The sequence below is a fragment of the Desmodus rotundus genome, chromosome 10 (assembly GCF_022682495.2).
Source record: "Desmodus rotundus isolate HL8 chromosome 10, HLdesRot8A.1, whole genome shotgun sequence".
Taxonomy (NCBI): domain Eukaryota; kingdom Metazoa; phylum Chordata; class Mammalia; order Chiroptera; family Phyllostomidae; genus Desmodus; species Desmodus rotundus.
The window spans coordinates 64,780,576-64,807,810 of record NC_071396.1 but is presented as its reverse complement, the minus strand read 5'-3'; the positions used below and the strand labels follow the sequence as shown (position 1 = coordinate 64,807,810).

Sequence of the window (27,235 nt, the reverse complement as noted above, 5' to 3'; positions counted from 1 at the left end):
AAACTACAAGTCAATAAAAAGAAAATGTAAAAATACATGAGCACATGGAGGCTAAATAACATGTTACTAAACAGTGGATGGGTTACAATGCAAACACAGAAGAAATCAAAAGATACCTGAGAGAAATAAAAGAGAAAATACAACAAACCAAAATCTATGGGACACAGAAAAAAGCAATTTTTAGAGAGAAATTCATAGCAGTATAGGGTTACTTCAAGAAATAAAAAAAAAAAACCCTAAACTAAACAACCTAATCTTACATATAAAGAAATTAGAAAATGAAGAACAAACAAATCCCCAAGGGAGTAGAAGAAAGGAAATAATAAAGATCAGAGTGGAAGTAAACAAAACAGTCTCAAATGAACAATGCAGGAAATTAATAAAATCAAGAACTAGTTCTTTGAAAAAATAAACAAAATTGATAAACCCTTAGAGTCATCAAGAAACAAAGAGACAGGACCCAAATGAACAAATCAGAAAGAAAGAGAAGTGACAGCTGAAATTGTAGAAATACAAAAGATTATAAAAAATACTCCAAGAAAACTATATGTCAACAAATTGGACAACCTAGAAAAAATGGATAAATTTTCAGAAACATACAATCTTCTAAGACTGAATCAAGAAGAAACATAAAATCTGAACAGACTGATTACTATAAAAAATTGAATCAGTTATCAAAAAACTCCCAACAAACAAAAGTCCTGGATTGGGTGGCTTCATAGGTGAATTCAAACAAACATTCAAGAAGAATTAACACCTATCCTTGTCAAACTATTACAAAAAATTCAAGAGAAGGGAAGGCTCCCAAGCACATTTTACAAGGCCAGCATTACTTTGAATTTAAAATGAGAAAAAGACATGACAAAGAAAGAAAAGTATAAGCCAATATCCTTGACAAATATAGACACAAAAAATCCAACAAAATATTAGCAAATGGAATTCATCAATACATTAAAAATATAAACATGATCAAGTAAGATTTAAGCCTGGGATGCAAGGTTGGTTCAATACCTGCAATCAATTAAGATGATACACCATATAACCAAAAAATAAAACAGAAAATAACAATCATATGATCATATCAATAGATGAAGAAAAAGCACTTGACAAAATCCAGCATCCATTTATGATAAAGTGGGGATGGAGTAAACATTCCTCAACATAATAAAGGCCATATACAACAAACCCACAGATAACATCATACTCAATGGGGAAAATCTAAAATCATTTTCCTTAAGATTAGGAACAAAACAAGGTTGTCCACTGACAACACTTTTATCCAACATAGTATTAGATGTTCTAGCCACAGAAATCAGACAAGAAAAAGAAATACAAGGAGTCCAAATTGGAAAGGAAGAAGTAAAACTGTCATTATTTGGAAGTGACATGTTATAGTATATAGACAACTATAAAGATTCCACCAAAAAAAATACTAGAACTGATACATGAATTCAGTAGTAGGAAGACACAAAATTAATATTCAGAAATTAGTTGCATTTTTATTCATCAATAATAAACTATCAAAAAGAGAAATTAAGAAAAATGTATTTATACTTACATGAAAAAAATGAAATACCTAGGAATAAATTTAACCCAGGAGGTAAAATAGCTGTACTAGGAAAATTACAAGACATTGATTAAAGAAACTGAAGAAGATACAAATATGAAGACAGGGAGTCAAAGCAGGATGATATAATATGGATAAACAAACAAAAAGAGTTACCTAAAATGGGGAGAAAAAGAAACAACCCCCAATCAAAAAGAAAGGAAAAATCCCCAGAAAAAGTGCTAAATGAAATTGAGGCAAGCAACTTATCAGACATAGAGTTCAAAGTAATGGTTACAAGGATGCTAAAGGCACTCAATGAGAACCACAGGGAACTTTATGGGAGCTACAGGGAGCTTAGTGGGAGCTACATCAGCATGAAAAAAGACATAGAAACTATGAATAAGAACAAGGAGGAAATGAAGAATACAATATCTGAAATGAAGAATACACTAGAAGGAATTAAAAGTAGGCTAGATGAAGCAGAAGATCAAATCAGCAAGTTGGAGACAAAGTAGAAAAGAACACTCAGTCTGGTATCTCATCATAGGGATACCAGAAGGAGAAGAAAAGGAGCAAGGGATAAAAAATACATTTGAAAAAAATAATGAAAGAAAACTTCCCTAACCTAGTGAGGGAAAAAGTCATGAAAGTTCAGAAAGCACAGCAGGCTCCAATCAAGATGAAGCCAAAGAGGTGCACTCCAAGATACATCATGATTAAAATGGCAAAGTTTAAAGACAAAGAGAGAATCTTACAGGCAGCAAGGGAGAAACAGCTAGTGACACACAAGGGAGCGCCAATAAGTCTGTTGGCTGATTTCTCAACAGAAACAATACAAGCCAGAAGGAATGGCATGAAATATTCCAAGTAATGAAAAGCAAAGACCTGTAACTGAGAGGACTCTACCCAGCAAGGCTCTCATTTAACATGGAAGGTGAAAGAAGGAATTTCTCAGAAAAAAAAGGGTAAAAGAGTACATCTCCACCAGACCAGGATTGCAAGAGATGGTAAAGGAATGGCTTAAACACAAACCTCATATATGCTATCTACAAGAGATCCACCTCAGAACAAAAGATCTATACAGGCTGAAAGTGAAGGAAGGAATGGAAAAAATATTCCGTGCATATGGACATGAAATAAAAGCTGGAGTAGCAATATTTATACCAGACAAAATCAACATCCAAACAAGTGCCATAACAAGAGACAAAGAAGGTCACCACATAATACTTAATGGAGTTGCCCAACAAGAGAATATAACCCTTGTAAACACATTTACACACAACATAGGAGCACCTAAATATGTAAGGAAAGTATTGGAGGATTTTAAGAAAGAGGTCCATAACAATACAGTCATCATAGGGGATTTTAACACCCAACTGCCAACAATAGATAGATTGTCCAAGCAAAAAATCAACAAGGACATTGTGGCATTGAATGACACTCTATATCAAATGGACTTAGTTGATGTTTACAGAGCATTTCACCCAAAAGAAGCAAAAATATACATTCTTTACAAATGCACATGGATCATTTTCAAAAATACATCACATACTTAGGACACAAAGAAAAAGCTTCACAAAGTCAAGAAAACTGAAATCATATTAAGCATTTCTTGGATTACAATGGCTTGAGAGTAGAAATCAACCTCAAGCAAAAAACTCAAAAGCATTCAAATACATGGAGACTGAATAACATGTTATTACATAATGAATGGCTTAACAATGAAATGAAGAAATCAAAAAGTACCTGGAGCCAAATGAAAATGAACACATAATAACCCAAAACCTATGGGACACAGCAAAGGTGATCCTGAAAGAAAAGTTTATAGCAATACAGGCCTATCTAAAGAACATAAAAAAATCCTAAATAAACAACCTAACTCTACATCTACAAAAACTAGAGGAACAAAACCAAAGAAAGCCAGAGTAAATAGAAGGAAGGAAATAATCAAGATCAAAGCAGAATTACATGATATAGAGACTAAAAGAACAATTCAAAGGATCAATAAATCCAGGAGCTGGTTCTTTGAAAAGATAAACAAAATTGACGAACCTTTAATCAGACTCATCAAGAAAAAAGAGAGGACCCAAATAAATAAAATCATAAATGAAAGAGGAGAAGTAAAAACTGATATGACAAAAATACAAAGGATTATAAGATATTACTATGAACAACTGTATGCCAAGATTGGACAACCTGGGAGAAACAGACAAATTTCTACATTCAGTCTTCCAAAACTGAATCAAGAAGAGGCAGATAGCCAGAATACACTGAAAGAGCTAGTGAAATCAAAGCAGTAAACAAAAACCTCCAGGCTCAGGACCTGATGGCTTCATAGGTAAATTTTATTAAACATTCAAAGACCTAACACCAATCTTTCTGAAACTATTCCACAAAATTCAAGAACAGGGAAGACTCCCAAACTCTTTTTACAAGGCCAGTATTATCCAAATTTCAAAACCAGGTAAAGACACAGCAAGAAAGAAAATTTTAGGCCAATATCTCTGATTAATGTAGATTCCAAAATCCTCAACAAAATAGGCAATCCAGATCCAGCAATACATTAAAAACATCATACTCCATGATCAAGTAGGATTGATCCAAGGGATGCTGGGATGGTACAATATTTGCAAATCAGTAAATATAATAAAACACATAAACAAAATGGAGGACAAAAATCACATGATCATATAAATAAATTCTGACAAAGCATTTTATAAAATCTAGCACCAATTTATGATAAAATCACTCAGCAAAGTGGGAACAGAAGGAGCATACATCAACACAATAAAGACCATATATGAGAAACCTACCGCCAACATCAACTCAATTGGCAAAAACTAAAAGCTTTTCCCTTAAGATCAGGAACCAGACAAGGATGTCTGCTTTCACCATTGTTATTCAATATAGTACTGGAAGTTCTAGCCATAGCAATCAGACAAGAAAAATAAATAAAAGGGGTCCAAATTTAAAAAGAGGAAGTAAAGCTGTCGTCATTCACAAATGACATGATAGTGTACATAGAAAACCCTATAGTCTTCACCAAAAAGCTACTCAACCTCATAAGTGAATTTGGCAAAATAGCAAGATATAAAATCAATATTCAAAAATCAATGGCAATTTTGTGCACCAACGATGAACTATCATTAAAAGAAACTAGGAAAACTCCTATTTACTATAGCAATAAGAAAAATAATGTACCTAGGAATAAATTTAATCAAAGAGGTAGAAGACCTGTATTCAGAACACTATAGAACACTGAAGAAATTTAGAAAGACACAAATAAATGAAAGCATATACCATGTTCATGGATTGGAATAATCAGTATCATTAAAATGTGCATACTAACCAAAGCAATCTGTAGATTCATGCAATTCCTATTAAAATTCCAATGGCGTATTTCACTGACCTAGAAAAAATACTCCAAAAATTTATATGGAACTAAAAAAGACCCCAAATAGCCTCAGCAATCTTGAGAAAGAAGAACAAACTGAGAAGAATCACAATACGTGATATCAAACTATACTACAAGGCCAATGTAATCAAAATAGCCTGGTATATGGCATAAGAATAGACACACAGATAAGCGGAACAGAATAGAGAGCCCAGAAATAAAACCATGTCTTTTTGGTCAATTAATATTTGATAAAGTGGGCATGAGCATACAATGGATTAAAAACAGTCTCTTCAGGACATGGCATTGGGAAAACTGGACTGGTACATACAAAAAATAAAAAAAAAGAAACTAGACCACCAACTTACACTATATACCAGAATAAACTCAAAATGGATAAAAAAATTTAAATATAAGTCATACCACAAAAGTCCTAGTGGAAAACATAAGCAGTAAAATTTAGGATACTCATATGGCAATATTTTTCCTGACATATCTCTTAGGGCAAGGGAAATAAAGAAAAAAAATAGAACTACATCAAAATAAAATGCTTCTCCATGGCTAAACAGCTATCATCAAAATGAAAAGGGAACCAACTATATGGGAAAACATTTACTAATGGTATATTGGATAAGGGTTTAATCTCTAAAATATATGGGAAAAAAACCTCATATGACTCAACACCAGTAAGACAAACAATCCAATTAAAAAATAGACAAAGGACCTGAATAGACACTTCTTCAAGGAGGACATACAGCTGGCTTATAGACATATGAAAAAATGCTCAACATCACCAGCCATGAGCGAGATGCAAATTAAACCCACAATGAGATGTCACCTCACACCTGTTAGATGGTTATTATTAATAAATCAACAAACAACAATTACTAGTGAGGATGTAGAGAAAAGGTAGGAATACAGACTGGTGCAACCACTGTGTAAAACAGTATGGAATGTCCTCAAAAACTTAAAAATGGAACTGCCTTTTGACTCAGTGATTCCACTGCTGAAAATATACCCTAAGAATCCCAAAATACCAATTCAAAACAACTTATCCGTCTCTATGTTTATAGCAGTGTATTTACAATAGCCAAGTGCTGGAAACAACCTGAGTGCCCATCAGTAGATGAGTGGATTAAAAAACTCTGGTACATTTACACAATGGAATACTATGCAGCAGAGAGAAAGAAGGAGCTCCTACCCTTTGCAACAGCATGGATGGAATTGGAGAGCATTATGCTAAGTGAAATAAGCTGGGTGGTGAAAGACAAATACCATATTATATCACCTATAAGTGGAAACAAATCAACAAAACAAACAAGCAAGTAAAATATAGCCAGAACCATTGAAATAACGAACAAACTGACAGTAACTACAGGGTGAGGGGGAGGATGGATAATGGGTAAATAAAGGGGAAGGTGCATCAGGGAACATGTATAAAGGACATATGGACAAAGCCAGAGGGGGTAGGTTCAAGGGTGGGAGGCAGGGATGGGTGGGGCAGGGGGAATGGTAGGGTGAAAATGGAGACAACTGTACTTGAACAACAATAAAAAAAGAAAAAAGAAAAAAAGAATACTGAAAAAAAATTTTAAAAATGGTGGTATCTTTACACAATGAAATACTACACAGCAGAAAGAAAGAAGGAATTCCTACCTCTTGCAACAACTTGACTGGCACTAGAGACTATTATGGTACATGAAATAAGCCAGTCAGAATACAAATACCATATAATCTCACATATAAGAGGAATCTAATGAACAAAATAAACTAATGAGCAAAATACAACCAGAAGCATGGAATCATGGAACAGACTGATAGCTTCCAGAGATGAGGGGGATAATGATAGAAAGGTCAAGAGACTAGTCAAAGAACATGTATGAATGAGCCATGGACATGGACAATGGTGTGGGAATTGACTATGGGAGTGTGGGGGGGGGAGGAAGGCAAAGGGGGAAAATTGGGACAACTGTAACAAATAAATGAAATCATATACTGTGCTCGTCGATAAAAATAATTAACACCATTAACATGTCCATATTACCCAAAGCTATCTATATATTCAGTGCAATCCCTATCATAATACCAATGGCATTTTTTCACAGCACTAGAACAAATAATCCAATAACTTATATGGAACCACAAAAGACCCCAAATAGCTTCATCAATCATAAGAAAGAGGAACAAATTTGAAGGTATCATGCTATCTTATATCAAACTATACTACCAAACTATAGTAATCAAAACAACATGGTACCAGCATAAAAACAGGCACATAGATCAATAGAACAAAATAGAGAGCCCAGAAGTAAACCCACATTTATGTGGTAAATTAATCTATAACAAAGGAAGCAAGAACAAATAATGGGGCAAAGATAGTCTTTCAATAAACAGCGTTGGGAAAATTGGACAGATACATGCAAAAAATAAAACTAGACCACCTTCTTATACCATATACAAGAATAAACTCAAAATAGATTAAAGACTTAAATGTAAAACCAGAAACTATAAAGCTTCCATAAGAATGTATAAGCAGTAAACTCTGACATTGCTCTTAGAAACATTTTTTTAAATATATCTCCTCAGGCAAGGAAAACGAAAGAAAAAAATAAGCAAATAGGACAATATAGAAATGAAAAGTTTTTTGCACAACAGAAGAAACCATCAACAGAACTAAAACACAATCTACTAAATGGGTGTAGATACTTGCCAATGATACATCTGATAATGGTTAATATCCAAAGTTTATAAAGAACTCATAGAACTCAACAACAAAAATGCAAACATTCCAATTAAAAAATGGGCAGAAGACCTGAATAGATATTTCTCCAAAGAGGACATACAGAGATGTCCAACAGACATATGAAAAGATGCTCAATGTCACTAATCATCAGAGAAATGCAAATTAAAACCAGAATGAGATATCTTTTCACACCTGTCAGAATGGCTGTAAGTAAATCAACAAATAAGTGTTGGTGAGGGTATGAAAAACAGAGGACCCTCATGCACTGTTGGTGGGATTGAAAACCAGTGTAGCCACTATGGAAAACAGTGTGGAGGTTCCTAAAAATATCAAAAATAGAGCTATCTTATGATGAACAATTCCACTTCTGGGAAGATAGCCAAAGAAATTCAAAACACTAATTTGAAAAGATATATGCACCCCATGTTCACTGCAGCATTATTTACAATAGACAAGATATGAAAACAACCCATGTGCCTGTCAGTAGATGATTGGATAAAGATTTGGCACATAGAACAATGGAATACTATTTGGCTATACGAAAGAATGAAATCCTACCGTTTGAACTCAGAGGGTATTATACTAAGTGAAAAGTCAGACAGAGAAAGACAAATATTATATAATTTCACTTACATGTGGAATATAAAGAACAAGATAAACAGACAAACAAAACAGAAACAGACTCATAGAGAGAACAAACTAAGGGTTGCCAGATGGGAGGGGCTTATGAGGATGGGTGAGATGGGTGAAGGGAGTAAGAAATACAAACTGGTAGTTACAAAATAGAGGAATGTAAAATATAGCATAGGGAATATAGTCAATGCGGGGGAATGGTGTGGAGAAAATGGAGACAACTGTACTTGAATAACAATAAAAAATAAAAATAATAAAAAAAATTGTAATAACTGTGCTTGGTGCCAGGTGGGTACTAGAATGATCAGGTCAATCAATTCCTAAATTACATAATTATCTAACTGCTATGCTATACACCTGAAACTAATATAAAATAAAAATTTTTAAAAGAATGTTTTTTATGATGAACTAGAAATAAATAGATTTAAATAATTCCATGTTGCACACAAAGGTTTCACTAGAGATAAAAGGCTCTCCTTGCAGGTGAGACGGAATTGTGGCTGACAAAGTAGACACAGCCAGCCACTGGCGCTTGTATGCCCCGTCCAATACTCTGGCCCTGCCTGTCCCTGAGTGGAGTCAAGATTCCCTTTTCAGAAACCATTCTTCTCCTCTGACCTTCTTGAGAAAAGGTGAAGCAGCATTCAGGTCTTAGTTATCTTGCAATAGATTGTTTCCCTAGTGTAGTTATGACACCTGACAGAAGGAATCCCTACCAGCCTCACTCTGTCTATATTTGTATAATTAGAGCTTCTTTGTTTTAGAACTTTTGCTGTGGTTGTTTCTCTTCCCAGGTTTGGGGAGAAGGACAGAAAATCCAATTATGGGTTACTTCTTTGATTAATAAGTTGCTATTTTGTAGGGGTTAACAAGTAACCTCTTGATAAAATACACACCATACTTCACCTACATTATTAAGAGTGAATTGTGCCTTAAAGGTACATTGTCAGATAAGGGAAATTTGGAACTTTACTCTTTTTAGAGTACAATACTTAACACTTATATGTTTTCATAAATTTTTTTCTAAAATATATTACACCCTTTCTTGACTTCATACCCAAAGGAGAGTAGATAAAATAGTATGCCTCAGCTTCCCAGGATCATCACAGGAAGAGTTAATGATTCAGTCCAGATCTAATATTGCAATACATACGGGACTTTCTGATGTGTGTGGGGGGGGGTAAAGGGGGCATAAAAATCACACCAATTTGTCGACTCCTAGTGATGGTTGAGTCTGAAAGGCTTTATGGGGTGAAGGAGGTGTTGGGGAGGCAGATGGGTGTGCTCTCCACGGAGTGGGTGTCAAGTGACAAAAACTATGAGGACTTGGGAACCCAGGAGATACAGAAGGAATACACTGTGAGAAATTTAGTTTGGTTTAAACACAAGCTCTGTGGAAGTGATGATCAGGTGGCCAAGATCTGCTGTCACCAGACCAAGGAGAGCAGATAAGGTGCTACAAGGGGAGCCGTGCACAGCCCTGGAGGAGAGAGAGCTCCAAGAGAACACCAGCACAGAGCATCTGGGATGATCATCATCCTGGTGCCTACCGAATACAGGGGATAAGGAGAGATAGGAGACCAGGACAAGGGACAGAGAATGAGGGATGACCAGGGGTGAGGAGGAAGGATCTCTGCTAGAGAGCCAGGAAGCAGTGTGATGGGTAGATACCAGTTTATGCATGAATAAGAGGATAAAAACTGAAGCAAAAAAAGCATGGTTAGTGCTGACAAAAGCAGTAGATCTGTAATTCAGAGGCTTGGGTTCTATACTACTGAACCACCCCATCCCACATTTGTTAGTTTCATGTGCACAATCACTGGTCAGTGTCCCAAGAATGGCAGAGAGAGAATTGGAAGTAGAGGTGTTTATTGTAAGTGAAAGGCATGCACTGAAGTGTCTTTGAAACTGTGCAGCTCTCATTACCTGCAGTGAATGAAATCTGGTACAGGGTTATGTTGGCTGAAGGAGGCCGCATCAAGGTTCATGCAAATCTCGACATTGTCCCCTGCCATGATTCTCACTGCAGCCTTATTTTCATCCTCGAAAATCTGCCGTTGTAAGGAGGCACACAGAAGAAGCATGAAGTCATCTGGCAAGACAGAGGTAAGATAATTAAACCTGGGTTTACATATGTGGGAAACAGTCTTGCTCCTTAACTCCCAAGGAAGTTGTGTTCCCAAAATTCTTCCTGGATTCCAGTGTTGGGACCAAGTCCCGCCTTCCCTCCCATGGGGTAGCAAGAGGGACCACACATGTTCCACAGGCTTAAAGTGGGAGAGTCCCTGGATTCTGTCTGCCAGTTGGTAAGTGAAAGTATCAGGTATCGATTACTGGCTTTCAAGACTCTTTATTTGCATTTATCTCTCACCAAAGTTTTGCGGAGACCATTTGAGCACTTTTCCCCATTTTTATCTTTTTACATGTGGTAGGTGCAGATATTTCTGATTTTCCATATCTTCTCCAGTCCCTTTTGCATTTGTACACACTGTACAGATGCACACACTGTAGTGAAGTCTTGGTGACAGCAAATGAAAATTGTGAGCAGATTTGTGACAGTGAAGTCTGACAGAGCTGTCCTTGTGTCCAATGGCCCAGAACAGGCCCTCACTCCAGCTGGGCTGGCAGCCTCCACCCCAAGTTGTTTTATTGTTTTTTAAGTTAAATATGAATGTGTTTGGGCAGAGAAGTCACTCTGATTTTCCAAGCACCCAGAACTCCCTGTTGTTGTAGGTGAGGGATGACAACCTTGACCTGATTTCAGCCTGTCCTGGGAAGAGTTTGGGGCTGAGGCCCAGCTCAGGAGCACTGGGAATTTGAGTAGCACCTTCCTAGCTTAACACAGTCTTATCTTCAGGTTTGGCCTGTCAGTGGTGGTGGTCAGAAACGACTGCTTCACAAAATACAAAGCCTCCCTCTCCAGTCTCCCTTCCAGAAGGTAGGTATGCAGGAGTGTGTGTTGAGGGGCGGGTGGGCATGTGTATTGGGAGGTGAAATTATGAATGTGAATATGGTATTTCAACATTTATTTATTAATTTTGCCAATGTAATGGGGCAAGTAGAAGCCATTAACGACCTGTGATATTAATGCATTGAGACAGTCTTTCACATGACTATAAAGTGCAGTGGAAGAAGCAAAAGCACTAATGCATAACACATGAAGATGGATTAGCAAACGTAAAACTAAACACCAGTGCTCTATGGCCCCAAGGCTGCAACACTTACAGATAAGAAACACAGGGTTGGGTCGCACAATGAAGTCTGGGAAGTACAGCCACTTTATGATGTTGTCATTGAAGTTGGCACCTTTGAATCTCCATGGGTAATCTGCAGGGAGGAAAGTGGTGAGGATTAAAATCAGTGTGCTTCTTTGCTGCCCTGTGCCCACCGTGCACAATGTATAAGAGCAGCTGGATCCTGGGGAGACACCCTCACCTCTGCAGGGAGCTGGGGGAATACCGATGCAGATGAAGTACTGGAACGTGATGATGCATGCCAGGAAGCAGCAGTACTTTGGCCAGATCTCCGCAATGGCTTTCCTTCTGCGTCGATATAAGACAGCAATCAGCCAGAAGGCGTGAATCATGGCATAGAAGTCCATTCGCTGACCAATTACATTAACTGACATTAGGAAACAGGTCTGTGTAAATATGAAAAGAGGCAAAAAATTGGGTTTATAGGGAAAGGAAGTGGTGTCAGCTTTCAGCCTTTTGCAGGGGCAGAGACCTGCATTCCTGAGGCAGGTTTCTCTGCACATGTTCACTAGGTCTTTTCTTTTCATGTGAAGACAGGAATACTGTACAAATTACTTGCCAAGGAAAAAACTGACTACATCACTATTAATGACTACCACTTCAAACTGTGAGGAGAACAAGTTATGATCTCTTCATGAAAATCACAGGCAGTACAACAACCATTTCATGTCAAGACAGTTCACTTTGTCTAAGGGTACATTTTCAGAAGGAACAAAACAGAAAAAAATGTAGAACATTTTCTTTTTAAAATCAGTTAAAATGAGAACTGATCCAGAGAGGCTGAGTTGACTGTTGCAAGAAGGGGGCCAGTGGCACTTGGTCTTGGAAATCTTTCAACCAAGCCAGGTAAACCCTTCAGCAGAACCTCCTTCTACTGATCCCAAGGATCCCAAGGATCAGTAATCGTGACCTGGAGATATACAATGGAACCCCAGGGCCCCACTACCCAGAAGCAGCTATTGGGATTGTCACAGAAAATAGAAAGAAAAGTGTCATCAAAGAAACTTACCTCCAGACCAAACTTGTAGAAGAAGTAATTTATGAAATATTTAGCACAATTAATAAGTCCATCATCTAGATGGAGTCTTGTAATGTCATGAAAGATGGTTTTAGATACAGGGGCTGTGAGGTTGTTTCGCCCTCGGTAGTATTCCTGATGGCGATAAACTGTAACCTCAAAGGCCAGAATGGCCAGCATCAGGAGATTATTCTACAAAGCAAGAAAACATAGCTGTATGAAGCCAAATGCTTTATGACTTGGTAACTTTAAGCAGTCCTAATAATAAATCATGTGATTCCATTCTTGATGTCTAATAGGTCAATGCTTTATAAAATCCCACATCTATAAAATATAGTATTGAATTCAATAGTTATTTTCCTTTTCTGGTATCAAAGTGGAGTCATCTCCATTATGCAAACCAGGCTAATTTACATGATACTAAGATCTAGAATCTCTAGACAAAAGCCTTTCTTGAAAAAGTACACACTTGTACCAGGAAGCAGTATCCAGGTACCTTGGGAGGGTGGTCCAAACTTACTGGCAATTAGAAGTGCAAAGCACTTCTACAGTGTTTTGCAAGGACATCCTGGGAAACAGACTAAGCTGGAGGAATAGGATAAGCATAGAGGGGAAATTTTTGAACATTCTGAAATCTGTTTAGAGTGAGCAGTATTGAGAAGCATGATGATACAATAGTAAATAATAATAGTGATGATAATAATACCAGTAATAAAATTGTTAATATTTATGGAACCATATGTGCCAGATACTATTCTAATCACCCTTTTAAAATATCAGTTTGTTTTTTCCATATAACAGCTCTTTATGGTAGATATTATTTGTACATTACATGTGAATATGATTGATATTATTTATAAACATTACAAATGATATCTGTGATATGATCTGCCACAGTCAAAAAAATGGGATGCTTAGTACATTTAAAAATTCCAGGTGTTGAATATAAATGTTCCATCTTTAAGTGCCTTGTAACAAAATAATATTAAGATTACTCATTATCCATCAAAGGAAAATGTGAAAAATCTGAAGTAAATTACTTTCATTATGTTTCTTACAGTTGCTTGTGAGATTCCTTTTCAAAGATATATCCTTTATTTGATTACCTCTAACTGTAACACATGCCATTTGTTAAAAATTGTAGAGAAATAGAATTTAAAGAGCAAAACATTTTTGTAATGCTACACCTATTTCTCAGAAATAACCATTGCTGACCATTTGGTATATTTTACTCATTTTTTTTTGTATCTAAAGGAGATAAGACTATGTACAGTGTTCTAAAATTTGCTTTATTTTTTAAAAAACTTCATTCATACATTTTGGACATCTTTCAATGTCTGATATTATCAATATCCCTCAATCTTTTAGTAGTTCTATAATGTTCTAGTAACTATATCTGTCATGCTTTATTTAATCAATCACAAACTACTTGATAAGTTTCTTTTCAGCATAATACAATACTGACTTTAATATTTAATCATTTGTTTTAAAGGTTATTCTAAATGCCACATAAGATGAGGTTACTATCAAATGTGATATTGGGGTTGCAAGGGAAAGGATTTTAGAAAATAACTGTGCAGAGGCATGAACTCAGCACAATGAAGCCTTTACCCTCAGGTAGATGAGCAAAGGTGAAGACTTCCTCAGGCCGACCCACTCTGTTGGGTCAACAGGAGCATTGTAGAGTAGAGACTTGTTCAACTGCTGGAGGGGTATATCAGTTTGATTTTCATTTGGCTGAAAAGAAAAGAAAATGGAGTAAAAAATGGCTCCACAGATTAGGAGAGTTCACATTATTCTCCTTTGTTTTTGAGACTAAACATGGGAAAGGGAAGAAAAGACCCATTTCAAAGGGGAAATCTCATCAGGAATAGAGACTTGGGCCCAGCATAGTCGGCCAGATTTTATCCAGCCTGCTGAGGTGACTTAAAGGCCAGACACATGTGCTTGGACATGTAGGTTCTCCAATATCTACTTCACTTCCCTAAAGTTCAGTCAAGAGGATTCCCCAGTCTTGGAGGCTCACCAAGGAACAGTTAACAGAAAAATCTGTAGGCTTAATGGTTTGCAGCTGGTACAACATTTTGCAGACGATGATCACACACGTCCAGACAGTGCAGACACTTGAAGCCAGACGGCGTAGCTTGGCATATGGCAAAGCAAAAGCCCAAGAAATCAAAAATACATAGTTGAACACAGACACCTGAAAACATAAATTTAGAAATGAGGACAAAAATATATAACATGGCATAACATCCACAAAATGAGGCAATTTGATTTATTCAGTTCATCTTAGTTCAGTGGGGGTTGACCAAGTTCTGAGAATGTGAAAGGTATTGCCCTAGATGCTGAGATATATGTATTGTATGGCAGACATACATAACCAGATGATGTCAATATGACATAGCAATAATAAACTATAGATGCAAACAGAATCCTGTGAGAATACCTAGAAGAGGTGATTGGCCCAATATGGAGCTTCAGGAAACATTTCCTGGAAAAGATGATGCTGAGCTAAGACTTAAAGGATGCATAAAGTTAGGCCAAGAAAAGTGAGATGTGTATTCCAGATAAGGGATGTGTGAACAAAGAGAGGAAAGCATAAAGGAACATGGTAGGTATAGGTGACCACAAGCAACCAGGAGTTCTGGAGTTGAAAGTGATGAACTGAATGAAGCAGCAGTGAGGCTGGAGATACAGCTTGGAGTGACATTGTGATGGACCCTTTTAAAACCATGTTATGGGCTCTGAACCCCTTTGTATAGAAAATAGTGAGCCACTTAAGGGCTCTACATGGGAAAACTTTAAGGCAAAAATAGCATTTGTTTTAGATAAATGTAACTAAAGAAAGGGGGTGCATCAATGGAGGTTAGACCAGAGGGAAGGAGACCAGCTCACATGCACTGTAATAGCCCAGGAGAACAATGACAAGGTCCTAAACTTGGACAGTGGAGCAGAGTTAGGGAGGACTCATGCATTTGAGATGGGAAGTAAAAAGAGCTGGAATTGGTGACTGATTGGCTTGGAGGTGGTGGTGGTGGGTAAGGGAGAAAGTGTAAGGAATGCCTTCCAGGTCTTTGGCTTAGGAGCCAGAGAGAATGACAGAGCCACTACAGAGAGAGAGTCTGAAGTGAGGGGCAGGTGTAAACAAGGATGACAAAGACTTCAGTTTGGTTTTAGACTGTGAGTATTTATTGATCAGGTGAGATGTACAATCATTTCTAACAGTCTTCCACAGCAAATAGTTCATCGAATGGTGTGGAAATACTACCATCTTATTCAGCCATTTAGGTGGGGATGGCTGGGGTGGGGCGGGGAGTGGTAGGGGGAAAATGGAGACAACTGTACTTCAACAACAATAAAAAAAGGGAAAAATTTACTAACTGAAAAAACTGATATCCTAAGAATATTTAGTATTACTGGGTAAAGATAACTGCATGCAGTTAATTGACAAAATTGAATAGGTACCAACAGCTAAGCACTATGGGTTGTGAGGTGTGGTTCCTGTTTGGCTTACAAATCTGGACAACAAGAAACGTGGACACTCCAGGACAGCATTGAAGTCTGCAGTTTGTAACCCACTACTCTTCTTACTCTTCTACTTAACTACTTGACACTGTCCAAAGCAAGGAACTTCTTAGAATTAAGTGCTGCAATATTAGGGTAGTAAGAACTGCCTTACAGAGTTAATTGAGGATGAAAGAAACACTGTATATAAAAGTGCCCTGTAAAATGTAAAGCACTCACCAGCATAATAAGTGTTACATTTTACCAAATTATTTTGACTAGCTAGGTGACTCTTCCTCCTCAGCTATCCGTAAGTGCCATGCTAATTGGGTTGTTAAAAAGCAAATCCTATTAAGGATACTATGAAATTAAGTTCCTTTGCTATTTGTATTATGTATTTAAGGCATTTTGTATAAACCAGTACAACAAGTTTATAAAAAACTTTTAATGTTTTTAAGTAATAGAGAAAGAGGAGAAAAAAAATGATATCTTTTATTAAGTCCTAACTAGGTTCAAGGTAACATATCCTGTGTGAACCCTGCCCTCAAGAAACACATGGGATCGTGCAAGTGAGAACTGCAAAAACAGCCTGTGACAACATGATAGAGGAAGAGCCCTGCTGGGGTCCACTGAGCTGATTATCTAACGTAGCACTGGGGAGAATTGCCTAGAGGACCTGAGCAGTTTTAAATATGAGTTAGCCTGGCAGAGGAATTGTTGGTCCAAGGCCTTACAGCATGGGGTGGAAATCTTCAGAGCAGCAAGTGGTTTCATGGGAGCAGTGGGATCTGAGTCCCCTTAGAGGACTTTGAAATTTACCAGTCATCTTTGGTGTCTAGGAAAGGAAATGACAAAGTGGTCTACGATAAGATCATGAGTGTTATATGATGTTATTGGGAGGATGACAAGGAACTATTGAAAATTTCAAAGTAGAAGAAGATTAACATCATCATATTTATACTCTGAAAGATTTTTCTGGCCACATGACAGAATGCATATTAGAAGGAGAAAGGATTAGAGCACAGTTGAGACTCTATTAGAGTAATCGAATAGGGAATTATATAGATAGACGTCATGAGCTCAGTGATAGAGATATTTAGCTGAAGGTGCTGTAGGGACATGCAAGAGTGATGTCATGTTCAGTTGTCACTTACGGATATGGAAGTGAAATTCAAAAGGGGGACTGGTTGAAGATATAGATTTGCGACTCATTACATGTAAATGGCAAGTGAACCACAGGACCTCACAAGATCACCCACAGAGTCTAGAACCAGAAAAGGTTCTCTGCAGTAGAACTTGTAGAACTCTAAGAGAGAAGCTCACAGGAGGAGAGGAAGGAGCCTCTGTGAGTGAGCCTGTTGGGAAGGGCCAAAGCAAGGGGGAGGGGCCAGGAGTGTGTGCTGATTTGGAAAGCAAGAGAAGGGACAGTTTTAAGCATGGGAAATGATCATTAATATTCCATGTCACAGAGAATTAAGTAAAATAAGGACTGGGCAGACTCTGTGATGTGGGTGTTTTTATTTTTATCATTTTATAAAGAGGGAAACTGGGGCTCAGATAAATGCAATACTTCGTTCAATGCATATGTGGTTGACTATGGTCTCATCACTTCCATGGTGAAAGGAATCTCATTAAATGCACATTTAAAAAAAAAAGACAAACAAATACCTGGGCCCTAACAAATACCTGATAAATCAGAATCCCTAGGGAAATGACTAATAATCCCATAGAACAAGTGTTCTATTCTTATTATCAAGGAATTTTGGATAGTAATTTTATCCCATAATGCCTTCCTAAAAAAACCCACTTTTATACAAATTGTCATTTTATCTGAACATCAACTTGTGAAACTTGAAGCCACTTCCTTGAGACAGACGCCTCTGAGGACTGTGGTGCGTGGCCCCATGCTTAACCATCCCTGGCCTTGCCCTTCAGAGAACCCACAACTTCAATGCAGCCTTCTGCATATGATCCCCCTCCCTGTGTGCCCAGAACTTCTAGGGATAACTATAACCCTAGATAATGTGACTTTGTTTTTATTTATCAGCCATTACCATGACCTGTAAGCTGAGACAAGAAATGTTTTCAATGCATTTGCACCAGCATCTAGCACACTATAAGCATTTAATTTATTGTAATTTATTTTAAGTATATAAAATTAAGTATATAAAGGCTAAATGCATGCTTAGTAAGAGTGAAAGTAATAATAATAATAATGAAACACCAACTGACATCTAAGAAGAATCTCAACCTTGCAAAGTTATTATTACTTCCTTCCTTCAGTCAGTAAAGAGTCATTGAGTTTCTACAATTGGCCAGGGCCACTTGGAATTACTAAGGATACTGAAAGAAATAGGTGGTCCCTTTCCTCAGGGAATAATGTGATCTCACAGAGCACTCTAGAAACCTTTAGAAATTAAAAACATGGTTACATACAAAGAGGGTAAGAGAATATATTTTTAAATTAGGTCATTCCAAAGTGGTATCACTCCTCAGTAAGAGATGTTGATACAGGGAAAGGTTTTTGTAACAAACTCTCAGAGACCTCTTCTCCCTTGGATGCCCATAATGACAACCTCGGAAAGGTTTAATATTTGTGGCAGATGACCTGAGAGTTTGTGAAGACAAGCAACTTGGTTGATGGCCTTGGATGAGAATAGTCTGAATCCAGAACGAATGACCATACCTCTTGAAGATTTAACTGTAGATGCTGACTTTGTTTTCATTTTGCCATTTACTTATCAGCAATTTTTTGAGGAAGGATATATTTTATATAATCAAAAGTAATAAGCTATGAAGCAAATATATATAGCAAATGTCATTGCTGACGGGTCTCTCCGATTGAGATGAGTCAAGTGTTCAAAGCAGAAGAGGCCCCTGCAGGTATAAAATGGCATCTCAGAGGTACAGGACCTGAGGGTTGCTTTTCCAAGGTGAATGTGCCCTTGGAATTGTGCACTGTAGCCATTCTGATGTGAACACTCTCCCTTGTTATAATCAGGTAAAATGCAGGCACATCACATGCTGGATTAGCATATAGCTCCTTTCAAGAACCACATATAATAGTCAGTGTTTGTCTTTCTTTCCCAAGTATACTTGGTATAGAAAGGTGTTAAGTCAAAATGTCTTGAGATACTAAGGTAGAACAGATGGTGATATAACATTCCAAACAAGGTGCAACATGTAGAAATTACAAAACAGTTGATGGGAACCTATTTAGGGGTCTTTAAAGCCCTTCAGGAGGAAATAAATAGGTTAAGATAGGGGAGATGACAGCATAGTGGGGGAGGGGGAAGTGTGAGGAAATTTCTTTGTAGGGGAATGATTCTGTCTGTCCCCGATCCCCAAGATGAAGGGAAGCTGCATTCTCTCCTCAAAGTCCTGAGTGAGGAAGCTTCAAGCTGGACCATTCTTAGCATGTATATGAGTACATTGGAGTTTGAGCACAGAGTTTTGGCACTGATATCTAACTTCTACCCAGAAAATTCAGCTGGCAAGGAGAGGGAGACTGCTGTAGTAGCAGAGCACAGGGCACTGCTTTTCTGGGGTCCAAGCAGAGCAAAGACTCTCTGAAGCATTGCCCTTGGACATGATGCAGGAGGGAGATAGTAGTGAGTGGAGCTGTTCTGAGTACTGCTCAAAGGGATGGTCGGGAGGAGGACAGGTTTCCAAAAGATAGGGTGCTGGGAAGAGGATGCTGGGAAGCCAGGGGCAGAGGAACCTCCTTGAGAGAAAGGGCCGGTTTAACTGATCCAGCCCAGAGTGTGAGGCCACCCTATGATAGTACAAGTCAAATCCCCCCACCCCTACCACCACCACCAGTCTATGGTCCAGCCCAGAAGGTTTCTAGCAGAAGTTAGTTCATTGAAGTGGAGGCAGTGAGGGGAGGGATGTGTGAGAAAGAACAAAGCAGCTAGGGAGAAGAGACACTCCTTCCTTGGTAAGAGATCAGAGTTTATTTTCTGTGGATAGACTATTTTAATTTATAAAGTGAGATTTGCTTCTTTTTAAGATAACTGTAGGACTTTCCATTACCTAAGGATGATAAAGTGTTTTGCCTTTGGGGTCATGAAGAAAAGTTCCTTGTTGAACACATTTTAAAGGGACAATGCTTCAGTGACATTAGTAAGAATTAGCTATGAACACGCTGACTGGAGCCCACAGACCAAAGTTAGTAGAGAGGGGAGAGACTTCAGTGGCAATGTCACCGAAGGATCACACAGTAACTCATATTTTGGGTCTTGAAACCCCTTTTGCTGACACCATGTAAAACTCAGAGAAGTACATGTGGGGATTAAACCAGTTTACATCAATAGAATTCTTTTAGATGCTAGACGCAATAGGAGCAGAACTTCTCTAATTCATGAAATGGCCTTTGTTCATTTTTAGCCCAATGACTTCTGTTGTCCTTTTTTCATTGCCGTATTATTAATATTCTGACTCTGAAATTCTGCCTAAATTAGTCAATTCACCAACACAGTTGAAATGTGGAAACTATTTTGTTCTCAACTAATATACATATGAAGCTAGATTGTAGTTCTGATTGATGTATAGACGTGGTTACTTAACAATGGAGCTAATGTCATTTCAGCCACGAATCTCACAGGGAACGTGGCTTCCGTTTTTGTCCCCACCTGGCAATGATCACTCACCCATTCCAGATGGTTTGTATGAAATGGGGAAAAGTTCTAGTTTAGACTGGGGAGCTCAAATTAAGGTTTGTCCCTTAGTTACCTATTTGTGAAACATTTTAGGTTTATCATATTGTAGTTATAGTATATTATTATGTAACTTTTGAAAAATTATAATTTTTAGAGAGCAAAGACTCTTTGAATTGTCACTCAAAAATAGCTCAGGGAAGTTAGAAGTATGTGAAAATTGTTGGTTGAATAAATTGAAAGCAAGCTAATTTCTCCACAGTAAACATCAAATAATTGTTGGCTGAATGATGCCTCTCCTTTCTACAGATGAGAAAACAGAAGTGCAATTATAATGTTGAAAGACTTTGTGTCTTGTCTCAGAAACTCCAATAATAAACAAGGTGAGCTCTACTAAAGAGTTTACTAAACTTTGGAACCCAAGTTTACTCTTTGGTCACATAAACTATTGTTTTCTCTCAAAGTGAATTTAGGGAGATGGATTCTTTCTTGTAGTGCAGAATCAGCTTGCTCTCACACACTTCAGCTAAATACCAGATGAAAATAAGTAACCTTTGTGATATAAACAAGCCAATTAGAACTATTCCAGGAGCATTTTTATCCCCTGTTATTTTCCCCTCTTCTCAGGACATCTGTCCTTTGTTTTTCTGTAAAATAAAGTGTACGTGCCTATCTTAGATCTTGATGTTCTAATGTAATAGGAATTGCATTTCAAAAAAAATCATGGATGGTTGGAAAGGAGACATAATGACCCACTGTGGTTCTGTCTGTCCTGGTGATACGGCAAATGTTCACTTGCCTCTTTCACAGAAACCCAGATGATGTACGACGAAACAATTTTGATGATGTGTAGCTCCAAAATCCACCACGTGAACACCTGCAGCTTGTGAAAATACTCCAGAAACTTTAAGAAGAGCACAGTGAGGCGGTCAATCACCAGATGCCATTTGTTCCTTAAATCTGCAAAACAGTAATTCACCGAAGAGCATGAAAAGGTTTTGGGTTTTTTCTTTGCATTATTATTTAAAACATATCTTGTGACTTTCAGTTTAGAACAAGAAGGTGCAAAATAATAGTAGTGGGTGCATTCTAAGACTATCAAAATCTGGCACCAGGTGGTCTAAGAATCCTTTGTTGTGACAATGACTTAGACATCACATACTGAGACTCTGAGAGGCAAGGTTACTTTCATCTACCTTTTTTTTTTTTTTTTTTTTTTTTGTGCTCTTGCTACTGCACTTTATTTTTTTTTTTTTAAATTTTTTTTATTGTTATGCAATTACAGTTGTATGCCTTTTCTCCCCATCCCTCTACCCCACCCCAGGTGAACCCACCTCCCTCCCCCCTCTCCACCCTCCCCCTTGGTTTTGTCCATGTGTCCTTTATAGTAGTTCCTGTAATACCCTCTTCCCACTATCCCCGCCCCCACCCCCCACCCCCGCCCTGGCTATTGTTAGATTGTTCTTAACTTCAATGTCTCTGGTTATAATTTGTTTGCTTTTTTCTTCTATTGCTTATGTTCCAGTTAAAGGTGAGATCATATGGTACTTGTCCCTCACTTCCTGGCTTATTTCACTTAGCATAATGCTCTCCAGTTTTATCCATGCTGTTGCAAAGGGTATAAGCTCCTTCTTTCTCTCTGCTGCGTAGAATTCCATTGTGTAAATATACCATAGTTTTTGGATCCACTCGTTTGCTGATGGGCACTTCGGTTGCTTCCAGTACTTGGCTATTGTAAATTGTGCTGCTATGAACATTGGGGTGCACAGATTCTTTTGGATTGGTGTTTCAGTGTTCTTAGGGTATAATCCCAGCAGCGGAATTACTGGGTCAAAGGGCAGTTCCATTTTTAGTTTTCTGAGGAAATTCCATATTGTTTTCCACAGTGGCCTCACCAGTCTGCATTCCCACCAACAGTGCACAAGGGTTCCCTTTTCTCCACATCCTCTCCAACATTTGTTTGTGGATTCGTTTATGTTGGCCATTCTGACTGGTGTGAGATGATACCTCATTGTGGTTTTAATTTGCATCTCTCTGATGGCTAGTGATGCTGAGCATCTTTTCATATGTCTCTGGGCCCTCTGTATGTCTTCCTTGGAGAAGTGTCTGTTCAAGTCCTTTGCCCATTTTTTAATTGGGTTGTTTGTCTTCCTGGGGTGGAGTCGAGTGAGTTCTTTATATATTTTGGAGATCAGGCCCTTGTCTGAGGTATCGTTGGCAAATATGTTTTCCCATACTGTTGGTACTCTTTGTAATTTGGTGCTGTTTTCTTTAGCCATGCAGAAGCTTTTTATTTTGATGAGGTCCCATTTGTTTATTCTTTCCTTTATGTCCCTTGCTTTAGGGGATGTGTCTGTGAGGATGTTGCTGCGTGGAATGTCTGAGATTTTCCTGCCAATGTTTTCCTCAAGGACTTTTATGGTGTTACGGCTTATATTTAAGTCTTTTATCCATCTTGAGTTTATTTTCGTGTACGGCGTAAGTTGGTGATCGAGTTTCATTTTTTTGCACGTAGCTGTCCAGATCTCCCAACACCATCTGTTGAAGAGGCTGTTTTTGCTCCATTTTATGCTCCTGCCTCCTTTGTCAAATATTAATTGATCGTATAGACTTGAGTTTATTTCTGGGCTCTCTATTCTGTTCCATTGGTCTATGTGCCTGTTTTTATGCCAGTACCAGGCTGTTTTGATTACAGTGGCCTTGTAATACAGTTTGATATCAGGTATTGTGATCCCTCCTGCTTTGTTTTTCTTTCTCAAAATTGCTGCAGCTATTCGAGGTCGTTTATGGTTCCATATGAATTTCTGCAATGTTTGTTCTATATCTGTGAAATATGTCATGGGTACTCTAATAGGGATTGCATTGAATCTATAAATTGCTTTGGGTAGTATGGCCATTTTGATAATGTTGATTCTTCCAATCCATGAACATGGTACATGCTTCCATTTGTTTGTATCTTCCTTAATTTCTTTCTTCAGTGTTGTGTAGTTTTCTGAGTACAGGTCTTTTACCTCCTTGGTTAGGTTTATTCCTAGGTACTTTATTTTTCTTGTTGCTATATCGAATGGGATTTTTTTCCTGATTTCTGTTTCTGCAGTTTCGTTGCTGGTGTACAGGAATGCCTTTGATTTCTGGGTATTGACTCTGTATCCAGCTGTTTTGCCAAATTCATTTATTAGGTCGAGTAGTTTTTGAGTGGAGTCTATAGGGTTTTCCATGTACACTATCATGTCGTCTGCAAACAGTGACAGTTTCATTTCCTCCTTTCCAATTTGGATGCCTTTTATTGCTTTTTCTTGTCTGATTGCTGTGGCTAGGACTTCCAATACTATGTTGAATAGGAGTGGTGAGAGAGGGCATCCTTGTCTAGTTCCTGATCTTAGTGGGAAAGCTCTAAGTTTTTGTCCATTGAGTGTGATGTTGGCTGTAGGTCTCTCATATATGGCCTTAATTATGTTGAGGACTGCTCCCTTTATTCCCACTTTGCTGAGTGTTTTTATCAGAAATGGGTGCTGTATCTTATCAAATGCTTTTTCCGCATCTATTGATATGATCATGTGATTTTTGTCTTTGCTGTTGTTGATGTGATGTATTATGTTTATTGATTTGTGAATATTGTACCATCCTTGCATCCCTGGGATGAATCCCACTTGGTCATGGTGGATGATCTTTTTAATATATTGCTGGATGCGGTTTGCTAATATTTTGTTGAGAATTTTAGCGTCTATGTTCATCAGCGATATTGGTCTGAAGTTTTCTTTCTTCGTTGTGTCTTTATCTGGTTTTGGGATTAGGATGATGTTGGCTTCATAAAAAGAGTTTGGGAGTCTTCCATCAGTTTGGATTTTTTCGAATAGTCTGTGAAGGATAGGGGTTAGTTCTTCCTTAAATGCTTTGTAGAAATCTCCTGTGAAACCATCTGGTCCAGGGCTTTTGTGTGATGGGAGTTTCTTGATGACTGCTTCAATTTCCTTTGCTGATATTGGTCTGTTCAGGTTTTCTGCTTCTTCTTCATTCAGTTTTGGAAGATTATATTTTTCTAGGAATGTGTCCATTTCATCTAGGTTTTCAAATTTCTTAGCATACAGGTCTTCATAGTAATTTCTTACGATCCTTTGTATTTCTGTGGTATCAGTTGTAATCTCTCCACTTTCATTTCTAATTCTGTTTATTTGGATCCTCTCTCTTTTCTTTTTGATGAGCCTACTTAAAGGCTTGTCAATTTTGTTTATCTTTTCAAAGAACCAGCTCCTGGATTCATTGATCCTTACAATTGTGCTTTTAGTCTCTATGTCATTTAGTTCTGCTCTGATCTTGGTTATTTCCTTCCTTCTGCTTGCTCTGGGCTGTCTTTGTTGTTGTTCCTCCAGTTCTTGTAGGCGTAGGGTTAGGTTGTTTGTGTGAACTGTTTCTAACTTCTTAAGGTAGGCCTGTATTGCTATGAACTTCCCTCTCAGGACTGCCTTTGCTGTGTCCCATAGGTTTTGGGTTGTTGTGAGTTCGTTTTCATTTGTTTCCAGGAAGTTTTTGATTTCTTCCCTAATCTCGTTCTTGACCCATTCATTGTTTAATAGCATGCTATTCAGTCTCCATGCTTTTGAGTGTTTTGGGTTTTTACCCTTGGCGTTGGTTTCTAGTTTCAGACCCTTGTGGTCAGAGAAGATGCTTGATATGATTTCAATTTTCTTGAATTTGTTGAGGCTTGCTTTGTGTCCTATCATGTGGTCTATCTTTGAAAAAGTTCCATGGACACTTGAAAAGAACGTGTATTTTGCTTCTTTGGGATGAAAAGCTCTGTATATATCAGTTAAGTCCATTTCCTCTAAGGTATTGTTAAGTGACACAATATCTTTGTTGATCTTTTGTTTGGAAGACCTGTCCATTTTTGATAGTGGGGTGTTAAAATCCCCTACTATAATTGTGTTGCTGTCAATATCTTTCTTGAAATCCTCCAAGATTTTCTTTATGTATTTGGGTGCTCCTATGTTGGGTGCATATATATTTACAATGTTTATGTCTTCTTGGTGGATTCTTCCTTTGAGCATTATGAAGTGACCTTCTGGGTCTCTCTTTATGGCCCTTCTTTGGAAGTCTATTTTGTCTGATATGAGTATTGCTACCCCTGCTTTTTTTTCCTGTCCGTTTGCTTGGAAAATTTGTTTCCAGCCCTTCACTTTCAGTCTGTGTAAGTCTTTTGTCCTGAGATGGGTCTCTTGTAGGCAGCATATGTGTGGGTCATGTTTTCTTATCCATTCAGCTGTTCTATGTCTTTTGATTGGAGCATTTAATCCATTTACATTTAAGGTTATTATTGATAGGTAGTTATTCATTGCCATTATTTCCTACCTGTGTTCCTCTGTCTTTCTCTTTTCCTTCCTTTCCTTAAAGCAGTCCCTTTAGCATCTCTTGCAGAGCTGGTTTGGTGGAGCTGTATTCTTTTAGACTTCTTTTGTCTGGGAAGCTCTTTATTTGGTCTTCTATCTTGATTGAGAGCCTTGCTGGGTAAAGTAGTCTTGGTTGGAGGCCTCTGGTTCTCATTACTTGGAATATTTTTTGCCATTCTCTTCTGGCTTGGAGCGTTTCCATTGAGAAGTCAGTTGCTAACCTTATTGGGGCTCCCTTGTATGTTACTTCCTTTTTCTCCCTTGCTGCCTTTAAGATCCTCTCTTTGTCTTGGAAATTTGCCATTTTAATTATGATGTGTCTTGCAGTGGGTCTCTTTGGGTTCCTCTTGCTTGGGACTCTCTGTGTTTCCTGGATTTGGGTGACTTTTTCTCTCCTCAGATTAGGGAAATTTTCCATCATTACTTTTTCAAACAGGTTTTCTATCCCTTGCTCTTCTTCTTCTCCTTCTGGTATTCCTATTATACGGATATTGTTACGTTTCATGTTATCCTGCATTTCCCTTATTGCCTCTTCATTCTTTCTGAGCCTCTTTTCCTTTTCTTGCTCCTTCTGGGTGTTTTTTTCTACTTTATCCTCCAGCTCGCTGATCCGATCCTCTGCTTCATCAAGTCTGCTTTTAATTCCTTCTACTGTGTTCTTCAATTCAGAAATTGTATTCTTCATTTCCGCTTGGCTCTTGTTGATATTTTCTATTTCCTTTTTCATGTTGATATAGTTTGCAGTGAGTTCATTGTAGTTTCCTTGTAGTTTCTGGTAGTTCTCTTTGAGCTCAGAGAGCTCAGTGAGTTTCCTGATGACCATTGCTTTGAACTCAGTATCTGATAGTTGACTTGCCTCTTTTTCGGTTAGTATTCTTTCTGAGACTTCCTCCTTTCCTTTCATTTGGGAATTGTTTCTTTGTCTTCCCATTGTTTGTGAGGTTCTTCTTGTTGGCCTCTGTGTCTTAAATTGCTTTGTTCTGACTCCCTGGATTTATGATATGAACTTCTATGGTAGAATGCCAATGGGATTCGGTGGTGCTATCTCCTTACTCTCCTGTGCTCACTGGTCTTGAGCTGACGTTTATGTGTTTA

At 37.9% G+C, this 27,235-nt stretch overlaps 1 protein-coding gene across 1 annotated transcript in view; it reads right to left on the bottom strand.

Moving 5' to 3' along the window:
* Window positions 1-27,235, bottom strand: part of PIEZO2 (piezo type mechanosensitive ion channel component 2) — a 504,531-nt gene that overhangs the window by 81,830 nt on the left and 395,466 nt on the right. The window contains exons 21-27 of the mRNA XM_045187937.3: window positions 21,556-21,716; window positions 14,618-14,794; window positions 14,203-14,328; window positions 12,583-12,783; window positions 11,755-11,959; window positions 11,545-11,646; window positions 10,246-10,411 (exon numbers count right to left, since the gene is read on the bottom strand). Coding sequence (XP_045043872.2) covers window positions 10,246-10,411; window positions 11,545-11,646; window positions 11,755-11,959; window positions 12,583-12,783; window positions 14,203-14,328; window positions 14,618-14,794; window positions 21,556-21,716 — 1,138 coding nt within the window. The remainder of the gene's footprint in view (window positions 1-10,245; window positions 10,412-11,544; window positions 11,647-11,754; window positions 11,960-12,582; window positions 12,784-14,202; window positions 14,329-14,617; window positions 14,795-21,555; window positions 21,717-27,235) is intronic.